General features: G+C 41.1%; 1 protein-coding gene across 5 annotated transcripts in view; it reads left to right on the top strand.

Annotated features, from left to right (window-relative positions):
* The window catches only part of RNF130 (ring finger protein 130), a 101,148-nt gene that overhangs the window by 34,412 nt on the left and 42,211 nt on the right, over positions 1-24,525 (top strand). For all 5 annotated transcript variants that reach the window (XM_087429196.1, XM_087429194.1, XM_087429193.1 and 2 more), the window contains one exon: positions 17,314-17,564. In XM_087429196.1, coding sequence (XP_087285322.1) covers positions 17,314-17,564 — 251 coding nt within the window. The remainder of the gene's footprint in view (positions 1-17,313; positions 17,565-24,525) is intronic.

Here is a 24,525-nt window from a genome sequence, read left to right on the forward strand (position 1 = left end):
GGAAATGGAACCTTTGTAAGGCAAATGGATTGAAAGTATTCAAAAGAGCAATAGGAAATGACTTTAGGTTATAAGTAGACGCACAGAAAATTAGAAAGGATAATGTGGGAAGGTAAACTGGTGCAATACTTAGGAGAGAAATTTGGCACTATCTGATATCATTGAAGAACTCATACATTGTGATCCAGTAATTTCACGCCTAGAGACATGCTCTAGAGTACTTTTCAAACTTGAATATGCATACAGATCACCTGGGAATCTTGTTAAAACACACATTGTGACTCATCAGGTCTGGAGTGCAGCCTGAGATCCTGTAGTTTTAACAAGGTTCCAGGTGGCGCTACCGCCCCTGGCCCACGGATCTTGCTTTGAAAAACAAAGAACTAAAGACAAGGAGTCTAGGTTTTAGTCTCAGATTTTCCACTGACTTCCTCTGTGCTGTGGGTCCAGTTGCCTCCCGTGTGGGAAGGCCCGTGTGACTCTGAATCAAATTCTGGGGAAGGCCGTGAATCCCTGTCGTGGAGGACAGCAGCAGAGAACATCTTTATGCACTCAGAACTGCTTGCTTTCCTGGCTCGTTAATGTGTCACTGCCGCTCTCTGCCTGCGCAGATCCCCAGTGCTGTCCACGTGAGGTTCAGTGACCTCAGGTGGACATCAGAGTCACTAGATCCACCCCCCACAACCTGTAACTGCAGATCTCAACGGGTGGGCTCAGAGATCCATATTTTAGCCCTCCCTTGTCAATTCTGTCCACCCTTCATTTGAGTAAAGAAAGCTGTGCTATGCATTATAATACGAAATAATATGAACTGACAGGAGTTGAAAAACAAGACCACTGGGTCACGCCCTCAGTGAGTTTACAGTCCAAAGCCCCTGCAGTCCTCAGAGCACTTTTTTGTGGCTCTTTGACAGTATTGTCCTTTTCCTTTCCTGTTGTCATTATCTGCACACTTGATTGGCAGTAGGGAAAGGACTGCAAGTTTAAGTTCAAGTTTGTGTCTTAGCTTTCCATTCTCTGCAGTGGTGAGCAAAATACCTTGAACAAAATAAGTATGTGCTGCTTTGAAATGATTTCATGTAAGCTTCATGGAGGCAGGAATTTTTATATTCTTATTGTCTAGAACAGTGCTTGGCACAAAGTAGGTGCTCAAATAAACATTTTTTTGAATAAATGAATGAATGTTGTTTGGGTCTGCTATGACAGAAGCTGCTCAGTTCTCTTTAAGTCTGGACATCAAGTCTCCGAGAGTCTATATTCACGAGTTTCCCTTATGCAATGTGAAAGAAAGTGCCACTCCAATAATGTAGAGATAGACTATAAACTAACAAACAAAAAAATAAATTGTATGGGAAGTGGAAACATGACAAATGCTATGGAGAAAAATAAAACAGGGACGAAGGTGAGGAGTAGGGAAGGATGGCCTCCCTGGGAAGGTGACACTCAAGTAAAGACCTGAAGGAAGTAGGAGCACATGCTCAAGATTTTTGAGCAGCTGGATTTTGCTAGAACTCTTCTTTCTCTTAATACTAAGGAAATTTTAAATGACAGCATACTCAGGTGAAAATAGATTCTTATGGAAACTTGCTTTGCTTCTAAATACATAAAAAATTAGATCCTGTTGCTTTTTTCATTTTTCCTATTTAGATAGAATGCAAAATATATAATAAAATAATGTAACTGTTTTTAACAGCAAAGTCCAAGTAGCTAACATTGGAAACAATATACTTTTTCAGTATTGCTACCATTTCTTAAAACCTTTTTTTAAAGGCTCTTGGTTTTTTGGTTTGTTTGTTTTTTATTGTGATAAAACAACACATAATATAGAATTTACCATCTTACTCATTCTTAAGTGTGCAGTTTAGTGGCGGTGAGCATATTCATATTGTGATCTTTAGAAATTTTTCATCTGGGCCAGCCCTGTGGCTTAGCGGTTAAGTGCGCACGCTCTGCTGCTGGCGGCCCGGGTTCGGATCCTGGGCGCACACCGACGCACCGCTTCTCCGGCCATGCTGAGGCCGTGTCCCACATACAGCAACTAGAAGGATGTGCAACTATGACATACAACTATCTACTGGGGCTTTGGGGAAAAAATAAATAAATAAATAAAATAAAAAAAAAAAAAAGGGCCGGCCCTGTGGCTTAGCGGTTAAGTGCATGCGCTCCGCTGCTGGCAGCCCGGGTTCGGATCCCGGGCGCGCACCACTTCTCCGGCTACGCTGGGGCCGCATCCCACATACAGCAACTGGAAGGATGTGCAGCTATGACATACAACTATCTACTGGGGCTTTGGGGGGAAAGGAAAAAATAAATAAATAAAATCTTAAAAAAAAAAAAAGAAAGAAATGATTTCATGAAGACTTTTAGTTTTGTTAAGCTTTCTTTCCATTTAAGGGTATATTTTATAACTAATTTTAAAATTCCACATTGCTAAGTATAAATATTTTTTCTTGCCTTGTCAACGATGTTTCAAGAGCTTGCTCCTGTTTGTACTAAAGAACGCCCTTCATCTGTTGACTGAAGGACATCTTTCCCAGGGCAGTGGCCATGACATCATTGACAGGAAAGACTACTCCATTTGTGGTTTTATTTGTTAGCTCTAGTTAGCAAAATGAGTTCTTTTGTAATGTAGGTAGCGGATGTGTGGTAGAATAAAGGGGAAGTTATCAGCTCTTGGATAGTTTAAAATAATGCACATTTGTCTGAAAGTTAAGGATTTTTTTTCCTGGTTTTAAATAATTTATATAGACTTTACTGTTACTGTTTAACAGTCTTAAGTTGTGTTAAATTATTGTCAAATTGGACATCTCTTATAGTTTTATTTGTATGTCTTTAAGAATCTATAGATGTTTTTTCCGTTGTTAAAAGGAAGATGAGGTAATTTAGATAAACGTAACCAGATAATAATGTTGCTTTTCTATTTGTATATCAGTCAGCAGTATCAAGTGCTTCTTATTGTTCCTTTGACTGATTGAACAGAATTAATAGCTCTTTACCTTTTTTCCATTGTGTTCTCTTAAAAAAAACACATATAGTTCTATATTTATTATCTAGCAATGAATAGAAAAATATCACACTTTGTAAAATATAGACTATTCACTCTGTGATATAAAAAATACACTTTATGAAAACAAGTAAAGATAAATCACAAGCACAGTGCAAAATACCTTTAAATATCAATAATTTGGGCCACTTAATGTAAATCTATTATCTTTATTCCAAAAGCTCATCAAGAAAATGAATAGTCATACTATTGTTTTACTGTTTAAAGTTTTTAAGTTAATTGAATGTGGGTTTAATTACCTCAAAAAAGATAGAACCTGCAGTTTAAATGTACTGCTATGGCAGGAAACAAGGAGTATAAATTATATGTATCTTTTTGCCTGAGTTTGCAAATATTTTTTTCTATATCTTCCATGTGATCCGTACATTTTTTTTTTGAATTCACAATTATCAAAAAAAATCTAAAACTGAAACACTTAAGCAGTAGCTTTTAAAAAATAAAAATAGCTTGTAAAAAATAACTGCCGCTGATTCTGTTTTAAAACTTTTGGGTAAGCTCTGAATTTTTCCTTTTTTTCTCTAAATCTTAAGTGGAAGTGACGAGCCCTCCCTCTGTTAGACACCTGAGGCGGTTTATCTCCGGGCCCTCCTGTCTAACTGACGATGCAGGCTCCGTCTCCTGGGTAGGTTGTTTGACTTGTCACAGAGTTTGCCTTTTTATTTTTCCTCTTGTTACCCTTTACTCTCCAGCAGCAGAAGAGCAGGAAGCTAAACTAATAGAAAGGATCTACATAGGTTTGGAATCCTGGGTTAGAAATCAGCTACATAGGTTATAGGTTGGAAGACATTTTTTACTTGATAGCTGTTCATATGATGATTACCCTGGACTTAGAGCTACAAGCTCCGAGTTAGCCCCACTGAGCACAGCTGCTAAAGAAGGTGATGCCCCCTGGCTGCATGCATTAGAGGTCTGGTGAGGTTCCCTCCCCTTGACTGATGCCTCCCAAGTGCGCCTCAGTTAAGGTTTTGGTGGGCGTAGAGGCAGGGGAATTTGGGGCAGGATAATGCTTTGCTCAACAGGGCTGTCACATTACAGGACGTAGCCTCCCAGGCCCATGCCCTACTAAATATCAGCGGCATGCATCCATGTTTCAGTATAAAGCCCTTCCCAGAGATTCCAGACAGACACTCCCGAGGAGGGCTTCTCTGTCCCTATTGAGACCCACTGTCCAACTCGAAGTCCAAGAGCTTTTAGGGGAGGAATGAAGGGGTCCCTCTTTGATGAGGGGGGTGGGAACGGCAAAACTGATGAAGGAAAAAGGGATACATTTTCTATTTGCCCACATATTAGCATTTCTGGTGTTCTTTATTCCTTTCTGCAGTTCCAGGTTCCATCTGGTGTCAGGTACCTGTCAACCAGATAATTTTTTTATCGTTTCTTGCAGTGCAGATCTGCTGGTGATGAATTTTCTCATCATTCATCTGAAAATATCTTTTTTTACTGTCATTTTTCAAGGACATAAATACAAAATTCTGGTTTGATGGTATTTTCCTTTCAGCGCTTTAGAAGTATTGTTTCTTTGTTTTCTAGCCTCTGTTTTTTCTGGTGAGAAGTTGTTCCCTTTTGTATAATGAGTGTGTTTTTTAAATAAACTTTATTTTTTGTGTGAGGAAGATTAGCTCTGAGCTAACATCCGATGCAATCCTCTTCGTTTTGCTGAGGAAGATTGGCCCTGGGCTAACGTCCATGCCCATCTTCCTCTGCTTTATATGGGATGCCACCACAGCATGGCTTGATAAGCGGTGCGTAGGTGTGTGCCTAGGATCCAAACCTGCGAACTCTGGGCTGCCGAAGTGGAACGCATGCACTTAACCACTATGCCACCGGGCCGGCCCCCTAAACTTTATTTTTTACAACAGTTTGACATTTACAGAAAAATTGCAGAGATGGTACAGAACGTTCCCGTAGACCCTGCAGCCCGTTCCCTGTATTAACACCTTACATTGGTGTAGTACGTTTGTTATAATGAACCAGTATTGATGCGTTATTATTAATTAAAGCCCATACTTTATTCAGACTTCTTAGTTTTTATCTAATGTCCTCTTTCTGTGCCAGGATCCCATCCAGGATCCCGTGTTACAGTCAGTTGCCATGTCTCCTTAGGCTCCTCTGGGCTGTGACAATTTCTCAGACTTTTCCTTGTTTTTGATAACCTTGATAGTTTTGAGGACTACTTTTCAGGTATTTTGTAGACTGTCTCTCAGTTGGGACTTGTTTGATGTATTCTCTTGATTAGACTGAGGATATGGGTTTTTGGGAGGAAGACTACAGATGTAAAGTGCCAGTCTCATCACATGTCTCGTCACATGTGCCTGCTGTCACTGTGAATGACCACTGTTGGTGTTGACCCTGGCCACCGGGCTGAGAGTATGTGTCAGGCTTCTCCACTGTAAAGCCCCTTCTTTCCATACAGTGCTCTTTGGAAGGAGGTCACTGTGCACAGCCCTCACTTAAGAAATGGGGAGTTAGGCTCCCCTTCCTTAAGGCAGAGTATTACATGCTTACTTGGAATTATTCTACGTAGATGATTTGTCTCTTCTCCATTATTAATTTATTCAGTCATTTATATCAGAATGGACTCATGAATATTTATTTTATACTTTGTACTATAATACACTACTACTTTGTTTATATCGTTCCTCAAATTATTCCAGCTTTGGCCATTGGGAGCTCTTTCAGTTGGCTTTTGGGTCCTTTCACATGCTCCCATTTCCATGTGTGTTGATTTCTGTGGTTTGTTTGTTTTTTTTTTTTTTTTTTTTTTGGTGAGGAAGATTGGCCCTGAGCTAACATCCGTTGCCAATCTTCCTCTTTTTGCTTGAGGAAGATTGTCCCTGAGATCACGTCTGTGCCAGTCTTCCTCTACCTTGTATATGGAACACTGCCACAGTATGACTTGATGAGCAGTGTGCAGGTCTGCGCCCAGGATCTAAACCCACAAACCCTGGGCCCCGAAGTGGAGTGTGTGAACTTAACCGCTACGCCACCGGGCTGGCCCTGATTTCTGGTTTTTTGTTCGTTTTGCTTTTTGATTACTTCCTCACTTTCTGGTGCTTTAAGATGCTCCAGGCTCATCTTGTTTATATTTCCTGTCCCAGTCCTAGAATCAGCTGTTTCTCTAAGGAACCCTGGTTTCTGTTTATTGGAGTTGATATTAGGAGCCCAGATCTTGGCATTGGGTGTACTTGTTACTAGTGAGGTTTTGTTGCTGTGGGCCTTCTTTGCTGACAGAGCAAGGAAATACACGTGTGTGTACCAACACCTGTATATACACATATCTATAAATATTTCTGTATATAACCATGTGTATCATATTAAGCTAAGAATGAGTTCATACTCAGTCTCCAACTCTAATCCATGACCACATGGACCATTCTAGCTTTATCCCCTCGTCTGTCTGTAAACTCCCGCTCCAAAAGCGAGGGACCTGGCTCCCACCGTCCACTGTTCATTTTCTTAATTGTTCATCTTGCTGAATTCTCAGACTTACAGATTATTTTTCTTTCTTTTTTTTATGAGGAAGACCAGCCTTGGGCTAATATCCGTGCCCGTCTTCCTCTACTTTACATGGGACGCTGCCACAGCATGGCTTGACAAGTGGTGTGTCGGTGTGCACCCGGGATCCGAACCTGCGAACCCCGGACCGCCGCAGTGGAGCGCGTGCACTTAACCACTCTGCCACTGGGCCGCCCCAGACTTACAGATTCTTAAACAAAAATAACAGATTTTTAGAGTTCTGGTGCTTGGTGTGAAGGCTACTCTCCTCTCAATGTAAATCTTGTCTGGATGAAATGCCTATCTTGTAATAAAACATAAAAATAAGTATCTTAACATAAAAATGACATAAAGCTAGGTAGATCTTGGAACACATATAACAAAAAGCAAGTATTCATTAAGTCCATCTGCACTTGGGTTCAAAAAATTAGTAACAAGGGTTTGTGGAGACCTGGCTTAAGTAAAGTTCAAGTGGAGGAGTGCTGGGAACCTTCAAGCACGGAAGCTCAGTGTATGTGAACGTGTGTCTTGGCTGCTAAAAAATATACTTAAAGCTTGGGCTGTATCCCTGTGAACATAAAAAGATTCAGATGTAGGGAGATTTAGCCTCAGGCTACTCTAGATGTTGGAAATATTGTATTCATTTTAGCATTTTATTTTAATAAAGACATTGAAAAACTGATGTCCAAAAAAGAACGGGACAGAAAACAGTGTTTTATCAGGGCCAGCCCCGTGGTGTAGCAGTTAAGTGCGCGCACTCCGCTGCTGGCGGCCTGGGTTCGGATCCCGGGCTTGCACTGATGCACCACTTGCCAAGCCATGCTGTGGCAGCGTCCCATATAAAGTAGAGGAAGATGGGCACGGATGTTAGCCCAGGGCCAGTCTTCCTTGGCAAAAAAGAGGAAGATAGGCATGGATGTTAGCTCAGAGCTGATCTTCCTCACAAAAAAACAAACGAAAAAAAACAGTGCTTTATCAAACATAATTTGGAATTTGAGCAACAAAATGAATAATTATGGTAACTATTTTAGCCCATTAAATAAAATAGGGTCTATGAGTTCATACTGATCTACAAAGTAAGAGTAAACTGAAAGTTTGATGAGGAATGGAGTGTTTACCTAGTCTCAAAGTACCTCCCCACAGAATCCTTACTAATTACAGAAGGGAAGAAGGGTGCCTTCACAGTGGAAACGCCTGGAAGACCTCACTTTTACCAGGTGATCAAAGTGACCGTTGCTGGTAGTGGGATATGCCAACACCGCGCCCCCTGGTAGTAGACACTGAGAAGAGCACCGTGTCACTTCTCTGATGTTGCTGCCAGAGGTGCATGACCTGAATCCAGCTGGAGAAACTCCGGATAAATCCAGAATCACGGACGTTCTGCACAATAACTGGGTTGTAGTCTTCAAAAGTGTCAAGGTTGTGACCATCGAGGAGAGTGTGAGAGGCTGTTCCAGACTGTCGGAGACTAATGAGACGTGATGGCTAAATGCAGCGTGTGGCTCTGATCTGGACTGCTGTGAAGGATGCGAGAGGGAAGTGGGGAAACTTGAATGGACTCTCAGATTAGGCAGTAGTAATGCATCAGTGTTAATTTACTGATTTTGGTGGTTGTACTCTGTTTATAAATGTTTTTTGTGTATAGGTGAATATACACTAAATATTTGGGGGTGATGAGGCATTATGCCAGTAACTTACTCTTGAATGGTTTTGGGAAAAGAGATTTTTATCGATACTTAGCGTTAGATTCTTTTAAAAAACTTTTTTTAATGAATAGTTAGCATGGAGAAGAGATTGAGGTGGATTCCCAGGGAAGATATATTTGACTGTCTGAAGGACTGTTGTGTGGAAGAGGAATTTTCTTTGATTCTGGGGCATACAGCTTGAAGTTGGAATGTTTCTTACATTCAGTGGCATCTTACAGTTGATGGACAGGGTTTGTTTCCGTCATGATACACACAGTAGTGGTGCACCTTACAGGTGGTGGTTTCTTATACCATCACTGAGTGAGAGAGAATTTATTTGGTGGGGCTTCCACAGAAGAGAAACAAGAGCCATGGATGGGCGTTTAGGAATCAAGATTTTAGTCATGTATGAGGAAGGCGTTTGTAACCCTTAAAGCTAACTGTGGATGGAACCAGCTACCTACAAAGAGTCAGTAATTTATAGGAGGGCCCTGTATTCTGTTGAAGATGACCCCTAAAATCTCTTAACTAAGAGAGTCTGTGGCTGGTGATTTGTCTTCCTCATCCCTCCCCGCCACCTGTCTGCCTCTCTACATGAAGCGAGAAAGTGGCTTTCTCTTGCATTCAGGTCTTTGTTCTGACCACCTTTTCTTTTTTTTTTTTTAATTACTCTTTTTTTCCCCCCCAAAAAACGCTTGATTTTATTTTATTTTTTGTGAGGAGGATCAGCCCTGAGCTAACATCCATGCCAGTCCTCCTCTTTTTGCTGAGGAAGACTGGCCCTGAGCTAACATCCGTGCCCATCTTCCTCCACTTTATATGGGAGGCCGCCACAGCATGGCCTGATAAGTGGTGCGTCGGCGCACGCCCAGGATCTGAACCCGGGCTGCTGCAGCAGAGCACGTGCACTTCACCGCTACGCCACGGGGCCGGCCCCATGACCACCTTTTCTTTTTTATGACGTGGAAAAAACAAACAGATTCCATGGTGAGTGCACAGTCAGGAGATAGTAGAAGAAACTGACTTGAGTGCTGAGCACTGAGCCCTGCTCTCCTTGTGTAAGACTGAAGAACTGCTGCCTGAGGAATGAAGGAACGAGGGGTCACTATACCCTTGTTCTTTTTGAGTACAGTCTGCAGCCAGGTATCATCAGAAATTATCAAGTGACTGTGGCATTTCTCAGTGGCTCGCACATTGAGCTCCTGTGTGTCAGCCTCGTGGCAGGAGATTCAGGTTCAAGCTTCAGCACAATTACAAGGTAGCATTGTGAACCTTGGTGGGCCCCGACTGGATACCGTGGTGCTGGTGCTTTCTTCATTCAGTACGGCTGCGTTCAAGCCAATATACCTTCACAATGACAAAACTTGACCTTTCATTCTCAGGCTCCACACCCTGTGTCCCTCCTTGTCAGTCATTCACTTCCCTGCCTGTCACTTCTCCACATTTCACCAGAAGCCTTGACTCCTGGATTACTTACCCACAAATAGTCCTGCCATCATCCTGGCCAACTTCAGAATCCATGTGGGAAGTGAACATCCTAACCTAAAATCCTTCCCCAGGTCCTTCGACTGTTCTCTTTGCCAGGAACCTGGTCCCATAGCTGCTGCCCTGGGCCTCCTTATCTCCCAGAACTGTTATGTCTCTTGAGTCTCAACTCCAGCATCCTATTCTCTAACCATTGCTTCTTCCCTTTTTCTCCCTCTTCTCCTGTCACTTGGTTTTGTTGAAGCTTCCAGTTCCTTGAGCCCTCTCTCCGTTTTCTCCCAGTTATCCTTGGGCTTCACTCCCCTGTACTAGTTAGACCACATGAGCCACTGTTTCAGTCATTTTGACCAACAGTTTCATTTGGTCACTAAGGAGTGTCTGCTGTCACATGACTATCAGTGACGTCTAGGCCCGTGTGGCTCCCAAAATGCCTTGAATGTCAGGTTAAGGAGTTTGAACTTTATTTAATTGAGAGAGGGGACACATCAAAGGCTTTGAACAGAGGAGTGGCATGACAAGTGCATGTTTTAGAAAAATCACTGACAAATCTCAGCGGGAAATCTGTAACTGATATAACCTCTCATCCACATCTATCAGAATTATTACTGTATTCATTTCATAAAAGAATGTAGCACATCTTTTTTTCCCCCTTGAGTTCTTTAAGGGGTCAGTGAAGAGCAGAATGAGTACTAGGTTTGAAGAAGTGAAAATATTGTAGATAAACATTTGAGAAGGACTTAAATTAAGTCAATGGATGTGAGAGTGAAGAGAAGGCCTCGGACCGGGCGTGAGCAGACTCACTGAGACACAGGCAGGAGGGCTCAGCCCATCTGTGCAGCCTGACTGAGACAGTGTTACAGAAAATCCTGAATTATACCTACTGTGGCCTCAGCAGCAGCCATTCCAGAACTTGAAAGCAATTTTAATCTCTTTCACTTAAAGTGTATGGTGTTCTGCTTTATATGTAAATAGGGCATTGAGTTCTATAGCAATAACTCTGATGCCACTGATAGTAAGCTACCAGAACTTATAAAAGTCTCGTTGCAGACACTCAATGTAGGAATGCAGCATCCTCCTGAACTGTTTTTTATGGAAAATTTCCTAACATTATCTAGAGCTTTAAAATTCCTGAAAACTTTGGCAGTTGATTTCAACTTAACAAACAAGTTCATCTGTTAAGGTATAAAACCTCTGCTAAATGGGATCTTGCACAGGGATGTTGTTTTCTTAAAAAACAGGTAAGCTTAGAGGAAAAGCACGTCTCTGCTTGTCGCCTAGTGCCTCAGACAGCTCATTCGCTGTCTTCCTGGATTTGCGTTTCTAGGATTAAAGTATGTGCCCAGCTGACCGGGGCTTGCCCTGCGATTAATTCGCAGGGGGGTAGGGGGAGGGACTGCGTGTGTGGTGGGGGTAGATTTCTGATACTTCTCAACTTGGGGGATTCCCTGAGCTGAAGCACAAGTACTCTGGGAAGCCAGGCGTATTGTGTTGGTAAGCAGGGGCCTGAGTGCTTCCCAAGGTGGAAGGGAGGAATTAAAGAGAGGGAATAGGAGTTCCAAAATTTGGTGGTAGGGGCTTTTTAGTTTCCTCCCGAGAATACCTTCCTGTGCTTTCTATGACTAGTAATGATACAAGTAGGATTAGCTCAGTGAGCTGTAGCATCTGCTGAGTAACTGCCCGGAATCCTGCAGGTGATGTCTCATTTTTTGAAAGCAGAAACTGAAGTTCAGAGAGGTTAAATATCATGCTGGGATTTGAATCTAGACGTTCTGACTGCAGAGCCCAAAGGAGGTTATTTCTGCGATTCCTTTTGTTGGCCCCTGAAAATTGATTTTGTAGTCAGGATTATAACAGCGTTACCGTATTTTTCTACTTATCTCTTCTTCCCATAAAAAATTAGAATTGCTAGGAGTAGGAGGCTCTTTTTTTACAGAAAAATTGTCCACCCAGCAGTTATGTTTCTTTTTTTTTTTTTCCTCCCCAAAGCCCCAGTACGTGGTTGTATGTCCTAGTTGTAAGTCCTTCTGGTTCTTCTATGTGAGCTGCCGCACAGCATGGCTGTTAACAGATGGGTGGTTTGGTTCCACGACCAGGAAACGAACCTAGGCCACTGAAGCAGTAAGAGCACCGAACGGCAACCACTAGGCCAACGGAGTGGGTCTAGTTCTGTGGTGTTTTTTGTTTTTTGCAAGGAGGACTAGCCCTGAGCTAACATCTGACGCCTAGCCCTGAGCTAACATCCGACACCAATCCTCCCCTTTTTTCTTGAGGAAGATTGGCCCTGGGCTAACATCTGCCCATCTTCCTCCACTTTATATGGGACGCCGCCACAGCATGGCTTAGCAAGCGGTGCGTCAGTGTGCACGCGCCCGGGATCTGAACCTGTGAACCCCCGGCCGCTGCAGTGGAGCGCGCACACTTAACCGCTGCGCCACCGGGCGGCCCCTCTAGTTCTGTTTTTATAATGGGGAAAAAGATAAGTAGAAAAATATGTTAATGCTTCTGATTACAGAACAACTTTGCAAATGTGGCAGAAGTTGTAGTGTTAGAAAATCACCATTGGGGGCCAGCCCCATGGCCTAGTGGTTAAGTTTGGTGCGCTCCACTTCAGTGGCCTGGGTTCCCAGGTTCAGATCCTGGGTGGACTGATACCACTCATCAGCTGTGCTGAGGCAGTGACCCACAAACAAAATGGAGGAAGACTGGCAACAGATGTTAGCTCAGGGCCAGTCTTCCTCAGCAAAAAACAAACAAGAAAGAAAGATACCGTTTGCAGACACTGTTGTAGTAACTGACTTCAGGCAAGCTTCAGCAGTGCTGGGTCATTGGGGGCTGGTTACTCTGAAAGCATCACCCTCAGATTGCTTACTAGTTAGAAAGAGAAAAGCGTTCGTTTACAGTGGAGAAATCTGGCAGGTACCAGATTAGCCAGGCGATCAAATTCGCCATCACCAATAAAGGTAAAGCCCAAGTGTGCTTCCTGTGCGTTGGAAGGACACAGCATTGCCTGTGTCGCATTCCTGCAGACATGTTGACCTTGCACATCTGATCACGAGGAAACAGACAAATCCGGGTTGAGGAACGTTTTCAAAAGATACAGCCTGGGTTCATCAAAAAGGTTGTGAACAACCAGAAGTGACTGAGGGTCTGCTTTAGATCAGAGGAGACTAACAAGACAAGACAACTAAACACCGTGCCCCAGGCCTGATTGGGCCCTGGGTACTACACTAAACAATTCTGAGAGTCATCTTAGAACCAGGCAAAGATGTTTGAGTTTGGACTGTGGATAACAGAACAGTGTTGTATCAGAGTTCAGTTTCTTAAGTGTGGTGAATGAATTGTGTCCTGGTTCTTAGGAGATAATGCTGAAGTATTTAAGGAGGAAATGTCATGATGTTTGCAACTTACTCTCAATTGGTTCAGCAAAAATACACATATAATATATACATAGAAAAGGTAAAATGTTACTAGTTGACAAATCTAAATAAAAAGTGCACAAGTGTTCATTTAGTATTGAAACTATTTTGTGGGGTTTGCAAATTCTCAAAATAAAAGGAGAAAGAATAGAATTGTTTATTAAAATAGCCCAACTTGGGGGCCGGCCTGGTGGCGCAAGTGGTTAAGCGCGGGCTCCGCTGCAGCGGCCCGGGGTTCGCAGGTTCGGATCCCGGGTGCGCACCGATGCACTGCTTGGCGGGCCATGCTGTGGCGGCGTCCCATATAAAGTGGAGGAAGACAGGCACGGATGTTAGCTCAGGGCCAGTCTTCCTCAGCAAAAAGAGGGGGATTGGCAGATGCTAGCTCAGGGCCGATCTCCTCACAAAAAAAATAAAATAGCCCAACTCAATAGTGAGTTTGATTGACATTAAAGAGTAATAGTGGAGAAAGTTTTCAAGAAAACAGATGAAAGTGGGGATCACGGCTAAGTTTTTCCTTCATGTTCATCTCTGTTAAGCTGGTCCTGGCTGCCAGGCGTGTTGCGATGCATAGGGTTCTGAGGCCATGGCCGTGACTTATGAGCAGTGTTTGCCCAGGGCTTAGGATGGGCGTGGTGGTGGATGTCCCAAATATGCGCCATCTCTCCTGTAGTGTTTGCGTCATTACGTGTGGTCAGTTCCTCACTCTTGTCAGTCAGTACCTGATCTAACCCTAGTTTTATCCCAGAGCTTACATTTTCTCTGGCATTAATAGTCCCTGGAAGCTGAGCCAAGGCTTCACAAATCTGTAAGTCAAGAGTCTGAAGCATCCTTGAATTAAGGTCTGAGAGCCCAGAGCAGCTTTAGGAGTGGACGTGAAGGGGGTCCATGAACCTCTCCTGAAATTAGCAGAATTGCGGAGGAGCTTTTCTTGTAGGAAGGGTCTCCTCTCATCAGATTCTCTAAGGGATTTATGATCTAAAATGGTTAAGAACCTAGTGCCTTTGCTAGTGTTCTGCTGATCTGCTGTCATTATTTTTCATCTTGCTTGACTGGCAGTGTCTTGGTCTCCTTTCCTGTCATTCTTCCTCGTCTCCTCTTTGGGACTAGCATGATGAGACTGCCTGTGTTTGGCTTTCCTCTCTCTAGTCCCTTTAAGATTCTCACTTGCCCTTTGAGCGTAGATTCAGTTTTCATGTAACGGAGAGCAGGTGTAAAGGAAAAACACTCCTGTGTGTCTTTTTTACTCCTCACACAACACACTTCACTCTGACACTTCTGGTCACCAAATGTGTGTGGGGTTTTCCCTGTATCAAGCAGGTCTCAGCATTACCAGCTAGATGTCCTATAATTCATTTCGATTTGGATGCTATACCTGAAGTTAGCATCTGATCCCAGAAGTTAAGGGCTCAGTCCCAAAAGACTCCCCTCCACTCCTACTTCAGAAGCCAATCTCAAGTCCCAGGTTGTCACCTGCACTTCAGCTATATATCAGCGTTCCCACAACTCCCTCTTTAGGTTCAAAAATGTGTTAAAATGGCTCACAGAACTCAGGGAAACACTTAACTTACATCTACTGGCTTATTATGAGGATACAGATGAAAAGCCAGATGAAGAGATACGTAGGGCAAGGTATGTGGGAAGGGGCCGTGTGGCATGCCACCCTCCCAGCATTTCCACGTGTTTACCAACCTGGAACTCTCCAAACCTCATACTTTTGGGATTTTTATGGAGGCTTCATCATGTAGGCATGATGGATGATTAATTCAGTCTCCAGTCCCTCTCTCCTCCCCATAGGATGGGGCGATGGGGCTAAAAGTTCCAAGCTTCTCATCATGGCTTGGTCTTTCTGGTGACCAGCCCCCATCCTGAATCCATCCAAGTCTCCTTGGTAGAACAAAAGACACTCCCATCACCCAGGAAATTCCAAGGGATTTAGGAGTTGTGTGTCAGGAACCAGTGTCAAAGACCAAATATTAGAACAAAAGATGCTCCTAATGCTCTTATCACTTAGAAAATTGCAAGAGTTTTAGGAGCTTTATGCCAGCAACCAGGGGCAGAGACCAGTATGTATATTTTCTATTAGTTCACAGCAGGTAATTTTCTGCTCTCTTTGAAAAGTGAACATTAAGGAGCCTTGATCATAGTATGTGCTCAATAAATATTATTGAATGGGTGATTGAAATAATTAAACGTTTCTTTTCCCAAACAGCTTTCCCAGTGAAATTAGGTGGTGCTCATTCAGTGCTCTTTCAGTGAGTGGCATTATGCGGATTGGTTCCCTTGGCTGCCTGTGCAGCTCTCCCTGCCCCTCTTTCAGCTTGAGTCTTCAGGGAGCCTCGGAACTGATCTAAACTGCTTGTACCTGGTGTGGTTATAAAGCAATGAGACTGATTGTCATGTGTCGCTTGTGGGATCCGTCTCAGTTACTTTATAGCCGTGCCTGGTATCTTATACCACAGATCATTGCCTGTTGAACAACATGTTAGAAGCCCAAACCTAAGGTTTCTAAATGGAAATTTAAAATGGTTTAGCGTTAATTTATGATTTTCTCTAATTTACTGATCAGAACTATCATTTCAGAAAGATAATTAGATGTTAACTTTGTTGCTTGCTTTAATTTTGAAGTTTTCTTTTTGTTTTTGGATTTTTAGTCAGTATGTTGATAAACTGCTTTTCTGATAAAGTGGCTGGCACAATTTTGAATAAGGTAATACAAAGCCGTGTGTTCCATTGGGTTAAATTTTTCATAAAACTCCTTTTAGTTACTGAATTTCTTTTCAGTTCCATGTGGTCTTTTGACTGCACATGATACAAGGATAGTCCTTTTAGTTAAATATGGTAAATGAAACATAGAAGCCAAATATTTAGTGTTATTGTTCATTGAAGAAGCCTTTGAAAGGGCACATTTGGGGGTTGTGTTTATTTTGTTTTGGTGATTTACATTTATATGCACAAACCTTATTAAAATTTGAATAAGTAGTTACAATTTTCTCTCCCAAAATAAACTGTTCGTTCTCCTTCCTCCGACTCCCAAGTCTTAGGGGCTCTTTGAAGAAGGCAGATTGTAACAGTTGCACGTTGCCACAGGCAGCTTCACTTATGAAAGGACAATCGCTGACAGCTAGATTGATGGTAGAAAGACTTCTCTTTTTCCTTAAAAGAAAGGGGTAAATTATTCCCTTTGTGGAGGAGAAAAGGGATAGCGATTTCATGTTATCATAAGAGAGAGCAAGTCACATGCCCTTATTGTGTTACTGCTTCTGGAAATTATGTAAGTGAAAGAACTAGATGACTAGAAGAGCAGCTTAAGAACATCCTTACAATTAGCTTGCATAGTTTGTGGCTGTGACTGAATTTCTGGACAGCTGTTAGAAGCTGGACGTACTTTGATGCCAAACTAGTCCAGAATGTTGAAGCCTGGACTTGTTTCAGTAAGAGTTTGATTTCCAGAAGAGCTCTGGGGTGAACTAGAAAGGAACCTTCCTCCAGTCAGGTCTAGACATAGGACCGAAGTTGGTTTCAAGTGTTATTAATAAAAGATACCACCCTTGGCATTTTGCTGTTGTACCTCTTGTCAGATTTGTGTCGTTAAGTCTCAGTGATATTATAAAACTGCGTATCCTGTACTTCTTTCTGTTCTTTGTACTAGTTCTACACACAGTAGGTGCTCTGTAAATGTTTCCAAGAATGATTAGTGCAAAAAGAACCGGTTTGAAATAACAGTGTTTTTCTCCTTTTCTTAAGGAGTTGGGACTTTCTAAAGTGCGTTTTAAGATGGAAAAAGTTTTACAATGAAAACGTGCTATGATTTTATTACATTTCTGTTGCTGTATAATATAATGTTTTGCACTGTCTGTTGTCACATTTGGCTGATTTAATAATCTGTTTTTTAAATATAATTGTAAGACAAGTTAAGATGGCTGTTAACACTGCAATCACGTTACGCCTTACGTCTGTTTAAATCTTAAGTACTACACAACAAATTCCTGTTCCCACTGGTGCCAGCATACCCAACCGCAGCTTCATTTCGTTTGAAAAGTTGAAGCTGCAGACTTGTGCCATTAGCAAAAATTGCAGTGGTTTTTCTAGGTAGAATTTTTATATATTTGATGTTTCTATAAATTTTAAATGTCACTTGAGTGTATATATTTATTTTACATTCCAGGCACTGGAGATATTATTGCTGTCATGATTACAGAGTTGAGGGGTAAGGATATTTTGAGTTATCTGGAGAGAAACATCTCTGTACAAATGACAATAGCTGTCGGAACACGAATGCCGCCAAAGAACTTCAGCCGAGGCTCTCTAGTCTTCGTGTCAATATCCTTTATTGTTTTGATGATTATTTCTTCAGCATGGCTCATATTCTACTTCATCCAGAAGATCAGGTACACAAATGCACGCGACAGGAACCAGGTGAGCTGCGGTGCTCTGTAGTGGTTGATGCCTGCCGGCCGTAACTCATAGACCTCTGTTGTGATGAGACGTGATACAAATATTTCTTCATTTAAAAAAAACGTTGTAGCCCTCACTCATTTTAATATGTTGAAAACATCTATACAAATATTTTAAGGGTATTTTAAATGCCTAAATGGGGAAATTATTAAATTTATAGTGATCACTTGCAATATTCTAGGTAGATGGTTAGCTTAATATCATAATATGATCTAACTAATTCTAGTAATTTGAAGAAATATCACACAGTTGCATTTTTAAACTGCTAACATTGGCCGTCAGTGGTGAGGGGAGCTGGGAGGATAAGGGAAGGAGACTTTTCACTGTACACTCTTTTGTTCCCTGTGAATTTTTTCCCATGTGAATTTTGAAATATGTATTATCTATTCAGAAAAAATAAATCAATTAAAAATGAATTATCTATCCTGTCTAAGCTTAGCCGTGGGATGATGGTGAGGTGGGGAACGACCAATGGAAGAGAGATCTCTAGATAGTCATCTCAGAAATTGCGTTGAGCAGCACAGCCTAAGTGCTCGGTGGTTTGGATGAATGAGTCAAGACAGTGTGCTGCCCTTTGCTGGAGGGCCTGCAGATGGTGATTCTGTCAGTTTGTTACTTGGTTTGTTTGATGTGCTGTAGACAACATATCCACCCTGGGAGCCGGGTTCAAGGTGTTAGGTCCCAGTCCCAGTCCTAGGCTTTTCTCGTAGGAAACTAAGAAGTGAATTGCTTGGAGAGTGGTTTGAAGCCAATTTTTATCCTTCCTCATTTTAGTGAAAGGAGCACAGACTTTGTAATGGAACAGATCTGAGTTCATACACTGACCTTACCACTGATTTGCCATGGTCCCTCTTGGACAGTTTATTTAGCTTCTCATTTTGTTTCCTCATCTGAAAATAGGTATAAAAATCGGAAAACTATAATTTATTGAACATTTATGTGCCAGGCTCTGTGCAGTATCCCGTATGCCTTTAAAATGTTTTATTATGATAATTTTTGATATTTACAGTTTCAGGCTTACAGAAAAGTTGCAAGAATAGTATAAACTATTCCCTTACCCAGATTCTCCAACTGTTAACACTTTACCATACTTCCTTTTCGATTGTGTATAAACTTTTTTAACCATTTGAGAGTAAGTCTGAGATATGATGCCCCTTTACCCTTAAATACTTCATTGTGTATTTTCTAAAAGCAAGAACATTCTCTTCCGCATCCACAGTATGATTATCAGAATCTGGAAGTTAACAATGATACAATACCATTATCTGACCTATAGAGCTTTTCTAAGTGTTTTGTAAGATTGTCTTAATAATGTTCTTTATAGCAAAGAAAACCCCAAATTGATCTGATCAGATGGTATGTTGCATTCAGTTATCGTGTCTCTTTTAACCTGTTTCATGACGTTGGTGTTTTTTGAAGAGTACAGGCCAGTTGTTTTGCGTTTGAGTTTGTCTGATGTCTCTTCATGATTAGATCCAGGTTATATGCATTTTTGTCAGGAATACCAGTCCTTTACATTTGTTAAGCTTCTTGTTTTGAGATAATTGTAGATTCACATGCATTTGTAAGAAATAATACAGAGAGATACCATATACCCTTCACCCATTTCCCCCCAACGGTGAAATTTTGCATAACTATAAGTATATAGCACAACCAGAATATCGATATTGATGCAATCCACTGATCTTACTCAGATTTCTCCAGTTGAACTTGTGCTTGTGTGAGTGTTTAGTTCTGTGCAATTTCAGGTGACCCACCACCACAGAAGGTACAGAACAGCACATCACAAGGATCCCTTGTGCTGTTCTTTATAGCCACAGCTACCTTCCTCCTACCCCCCTACCTAGCCCCTGACTACCACTAATCTATTCCCACTCTATAGTTTTGTCATTTCAATAATGCTATATAAATGGAATCATATAGTACTTAACCTCTAGAGTTTGGATTTCTTCACCTAACATAATTCTCTAGAGATCCTTCCAAGTTGTGTGTATTAATAGCTTATTCCTTTTTATTGCTGAGTAGTGTCCTATGGCTTGGATGTACCACAATTTGGTTAACCAAATTGTTTCCAGTTTTTGGCTATTATAAATTAATTGGCTACGAATATTCATGTACAGGCTTTTATGTAAACGTGAATTTTCGTTTGCCTGAGATAGATGTTCAAGAGTGCAATTGCTGAGTATTATGGCAAGCACATGTTTAATTTTGTAAGACACTGCCATACTCTTTTTTCCCAAGCGGCTATACTATTTTGTATCCCCACTAGAAACATATCCCTGATCCAGTTCCTCTGCATCCTTGACAGCATTTGATGTCACTATTTTTTATTTTAGCTGTTATGGTAGGTGTGTAGTAACGTCTCTTTTATGGTCTTGATTTGCATTTCTCTAATGGCTACTGATGTTGGACATCTTTTCATGTGCTTATTTGCCATTTGTATATCCTCTTCAGTGAAATGTCCGTTCATGTCTTTTGCCTATTTTCTACCTGGGCTATTCGTTTTTTACTGTTGAGTTTTGAGAGTTCTTTATACATTCTAGGTAAAAGTCCTTCGTCAGAATTGTGGTTTGCAAATATTTTCACCCAGCTCATATCTTGTCTTTTCAACTTCTTTAACAGGGTCTTTTGAAGAACAAAAATTTTAAATTTTGATGAGGTTTAATTTATCAATTTTTCCTTTTATGAATCTTGCTTTTGCTGTCAAGTCTAAAAACTCTTTGCCTAGCCCTAGATCCTGAAGATTTTCTGTTATTTTTCTGAAAGTTTTATAGTTTTACATTTTACATTTAAGTCCATGATCCACCTTGAATTAATTTTTTTTATAAAGAGTGAGGTTTAGGTTGAGGTTCATTTTTTTTGCTTATGTATAGTTCAGTATTTCACCTTTGTCAAAACTCAGTTGGGCATGTTTGTGTGGGTATTTTTCTGGGTTTTCTGTTCTATTCCACTGATCTGTGTGTCTCTCCCTCTGTCCATACTACACTGTCTTGGTTACTGAAGCTGTATGTTAGGCCTTAGTATTAGGTGGAGTGATTCCTCCCCCTTTATTCTGATTTTTCAAGTTGTTTTATCTATTCTAGGTCCTAGAACCTTTCTATATAAATTGTCTGTGTCTCTACCAAAAAAAAAAAAACCTTGCTGGGATTTTGATACGAATGCATTAAACCTATAGATCAATTTGGGGAGAATTGATATATTTACTATGTTGAATCTTCCATTCCACGAACTTTGTATGGTTTTTCATTTATTTAGGTCTTTTTTTGTTTCTTTTATTGGCCTTTTATAGTTTTCAGCATACAGATCTTGTTCTTGTTTCATAGTGTTGTTCATAGCATTCCCTTGTTCTCCTTTTAATGGCTGCAGCACTGTACTGTCAACTTTAAATAAAATAGCCAGTTATCTTACCAAGAAAATGAGTTTATTTGGGAATAGCCAGAGGAGTTGCACTTCAGGAATTGCAGGCTATGGTGGACCATAGGCAAATCCGGAGATCAGAGGAGGGGAGCTTGCTTTTACAGAGGAAAGGGAAGGAGTTGGGAAGGGCTGTTCTAAATGAAAGTTCGCTGGAGGAAAGAAGGAGTTCATGGTGGCAGCAGCTTCTCAACTGGGATGTTGCTGGGCAAGGAGAATATTTTCCTTCCTGCTGGAGCAGTCAAGTAGTTGCATTTCCTGCCCCAAATTGTAAAGTAAGCGGCAGACTGTGTGTGTGTGAGAGCTCCCCTAGAGGATTTCCCAACTCCATTTTAAATGTTTCCCTTTATTAATCTAATTTTCACAGTGGTGCTATTCCCTGTTCATTCCTGATTTTAATCATTTGTGTCTTCTCTTTTTGTCAGTCTTGCTAGAAATTTCTCAATTTTATTGATTTTTTTCCAAAGAACTAGCTTTTTTTTTATTTCATTTTTAAAGATAGGAACTTAGATTATTTATTTGAAACCTTTCTACCTTCTAAGCATTTAGTACTATAAATTTCTCTCTCAGCACAGGTTTAGCTGTGTGTGTCTCACATACTTTGATATCCTGTATTTTCATTTTCCTTCAGTTTTATGTAGTTTTTTCTTTTGAGACTTCCTCTTTGACCCATGTATTATTTAGAAGTGCATTGTTTAATTTGCAGTTGTTTGGAGATTTTGCTATTATCTTAGTGTTAATGATTTCTAGTTTGATTCCACTATGATCAGAGAAATACTCTGTATAATTTCAGTTCTTTCAGATTTGTTGGTTTGTTTTATGACCTAGGATATGGTCTGTCTTGGTGAATGTTCCATGGGTGCTTGAAAAAAAAATGTGTATTCTGCTGTTGGGTGGAATTTTCTGTAGATGTCAGTTAGATCAGTGCACTCAACTTGCTTCTGAGAGGAGGTGGGTGGGAAGATCACCCTCTCACTGGGCCCTGCTGAAACCATGGTGGGAAGAGGGTGTGATTTTTCCACTGGTGCTTGGTTAGAGAGTAGACGGGTATAGGCCACTCTTCCTGGTACTTTGGCAAGGGGAGGCAGGCTTCTTTTTATGGTCTATTCCTGTTGGCAGTTCCAGTTTGCAGGCTTCTGTAGCACATTGTCTTGGATATATGAGAGGCTATAAGGAAGCCCAGGAAATTCAGCACTCTGCATTCCTCAAGTCTCAAGGTCCTTGGGCAGCCAATCTTTTCTTTCTACCTTTCAGAGACTCCCTGTACTTGTTTGTTCTTTAAGTGTAAGCGGAAGGATCTGGGAGGAGTAGGGCTACTCCATCATGGCAGAATGGAGAGTCCCCATAGTGTCTCACATGATTTTTGACTTGGACATGGGTGATTGATGGGATAAAGGAATACTAGATGAGAGTGCTAACTGATGTAAAAACATGCCACTTCCATAGAAAAGATTATTGGATATACATGTATAAAATCACATTGACAGCCTTCAGATAGAGTGCACCAGTTTTATGAGATTTTTGACAAAATGAGTAGATGTGAAATCAAGTTCTGATGAAATGGAATGCAGAGTCAGATCAGCACTAACAAAATGACAGCGTTTGTATATTTATTATCAGAGCATCTGGCAAGGAATTCTGTCTAATGATGTTTGAAGAAAATAGACGTCAGCTAAAGTTCTTCAGCTTCTTGCAGGATAGCAGTACAACATTTAAGTGTTTCTTTAATAACCCTCTTTAGTCAGTGATGTTGCCTTCATTTTTAAATTAAAATTTTTAACCGATGTAATACATGAATATGATTTTTAAAAATAAACAGTACCACCAGGCTTGGTTCCCTGCCCAGTCCTTTCCTACTCCTAATTCTTGTTTCCCAGAGACAAGTCACCTCTTGCAACTCTTTTATCTGTTCCTTCTGTTATTAGCTTCATATATCTAAATCGCATGCTATGCTCCTTTTTTTAAATTAAAGATTTGGGTTTTTTAACATGTTGCCGTTATGAAACACTAAAAATAAAATGATCAAGAGTTGTTCTGAAATGGTGTTCTTGACAAGGAAACAGTATGATAGTGGGTTGAATGTGGCGATCCCAGGGCCTTTTGAAAGAAAGCAAATGGTTTGTCCCTGGAGCCCGCTATTTGACAGTAGTGCTTTAATTAGCACCCGGCGTGGGGCCTGTGTGTGACGGAGGAGTCAGCACAGTCACCATCTGGCGCAGGCCACAAACAGGAACTTGTTTCCTAGCGTTCGGTTTGCGGCCGACTTGCTCAGGCTTCCAAAGCATTCTCCAGACGCTGCTGGAGCCAGAAGGTGATGTTCTGACCTTTCCTCCTCCTTCTGTTTTTCCTCAGATTGAGAAACGCTTGATGAAATCTTTATGTGGCTTAAAAAAGCTTAGCTTATTAAAGTCTAATAAGAAGGTGGCAGCAGCTCAACTGGTTGAAACCTTTGGCTATTCTAAGAGAGAAGCCAGAACTATAACAAAGGAACAACAGGTAGTTTTAGGAGAGACTCGTTTTCTCTCACAAACTGTCATCACGAAGCAGTTCTTTCTACAGAATATGCTACCAAAGAGAGCTGTATACTGTAAATAAGTCTCCAAGCACAGTATAATGTACACAGTTGCCACCATTTTACGTGTGAAATAAGCATTTCATGCTCTGGTTTCTTAGTTTACTGCTAAGTATCTGTGGTTTGCTCTTCCTAAGAAACTGTTAGAATGCGTCTAAATGCAGTGTTTAGGCACAGATAGCTCAGATGATGGCTGACGGTAAACTTAAATGTTGCCTTCTAATAAGTCAGTGATAGTTATTTCACACAAGAGGATAGATGTTTGGTATCTTATATTGAAAGGGTACCTAAGATTTTTCTGAGAAATGTAAACTTTTTCACAATTACGTGGTTAGTATTGCAGTTTTAATAACAAAGTAGTCAAGTTTGGTTCCCAAAACAGAACAACAAAATTTTTATTTTACTGTTGAGGAATAAGGCAGATAGAAACAATTCCACGACCTAATGGACTCCTGACTTTAGAATGTTTTCTTATGAAAATTCCCTGTGAAAATGCATACAGCTTTAAGGCATGTAAAACTTGTTAAAGTTTCTGCCAAAAAGATGTTTACAATATTCTTAGACTTGATAAATATCTCAAGGTTACTGAAACAAAATATACTTTTGTTGCCCTTTGTTTTTTTTGGTGAGGAAGATCAGCCCTGAGCTAACATCCATTGCCAATCCTCTTCTTTTTGCTGAGGAAGACTGGCCCTGGGCTAGCATCCATGCCCATCTTCCTCTACTTTATATGGGACGCCGCCACAGCATGGCTTGATAAGCGGTGCGTAGGTCTGTTGGGCTGCAGAAGCGGAATGCACGAACTTACCCCCTACGCCACTAGGCCAGACCCTTGTTGCCCATTTTTTATCTTGGAAAGTAGCTAATTGGAGAATACACATGCATTTGAGAGTATGGAAAAATACTGAATGTTCTTCAGAGGAAGGCTAATAATTT

Source organism: Ceratotherium simum, chromosome 4 (genome assembly GCF_057802395.1).
Source record: "Ceratotherium simum simum isolate JZ-2026a chromosome 4, ASM5780239v1, whole genome shotgun sequence".
Taxonomy (NCBI): domain Eukaryota; kingdom Metazoa; phylum Chordata; class Mammalia; order Perissodactyla; family Rhinocerotidae; genus Ceratotherium; species Ceratotherium simum.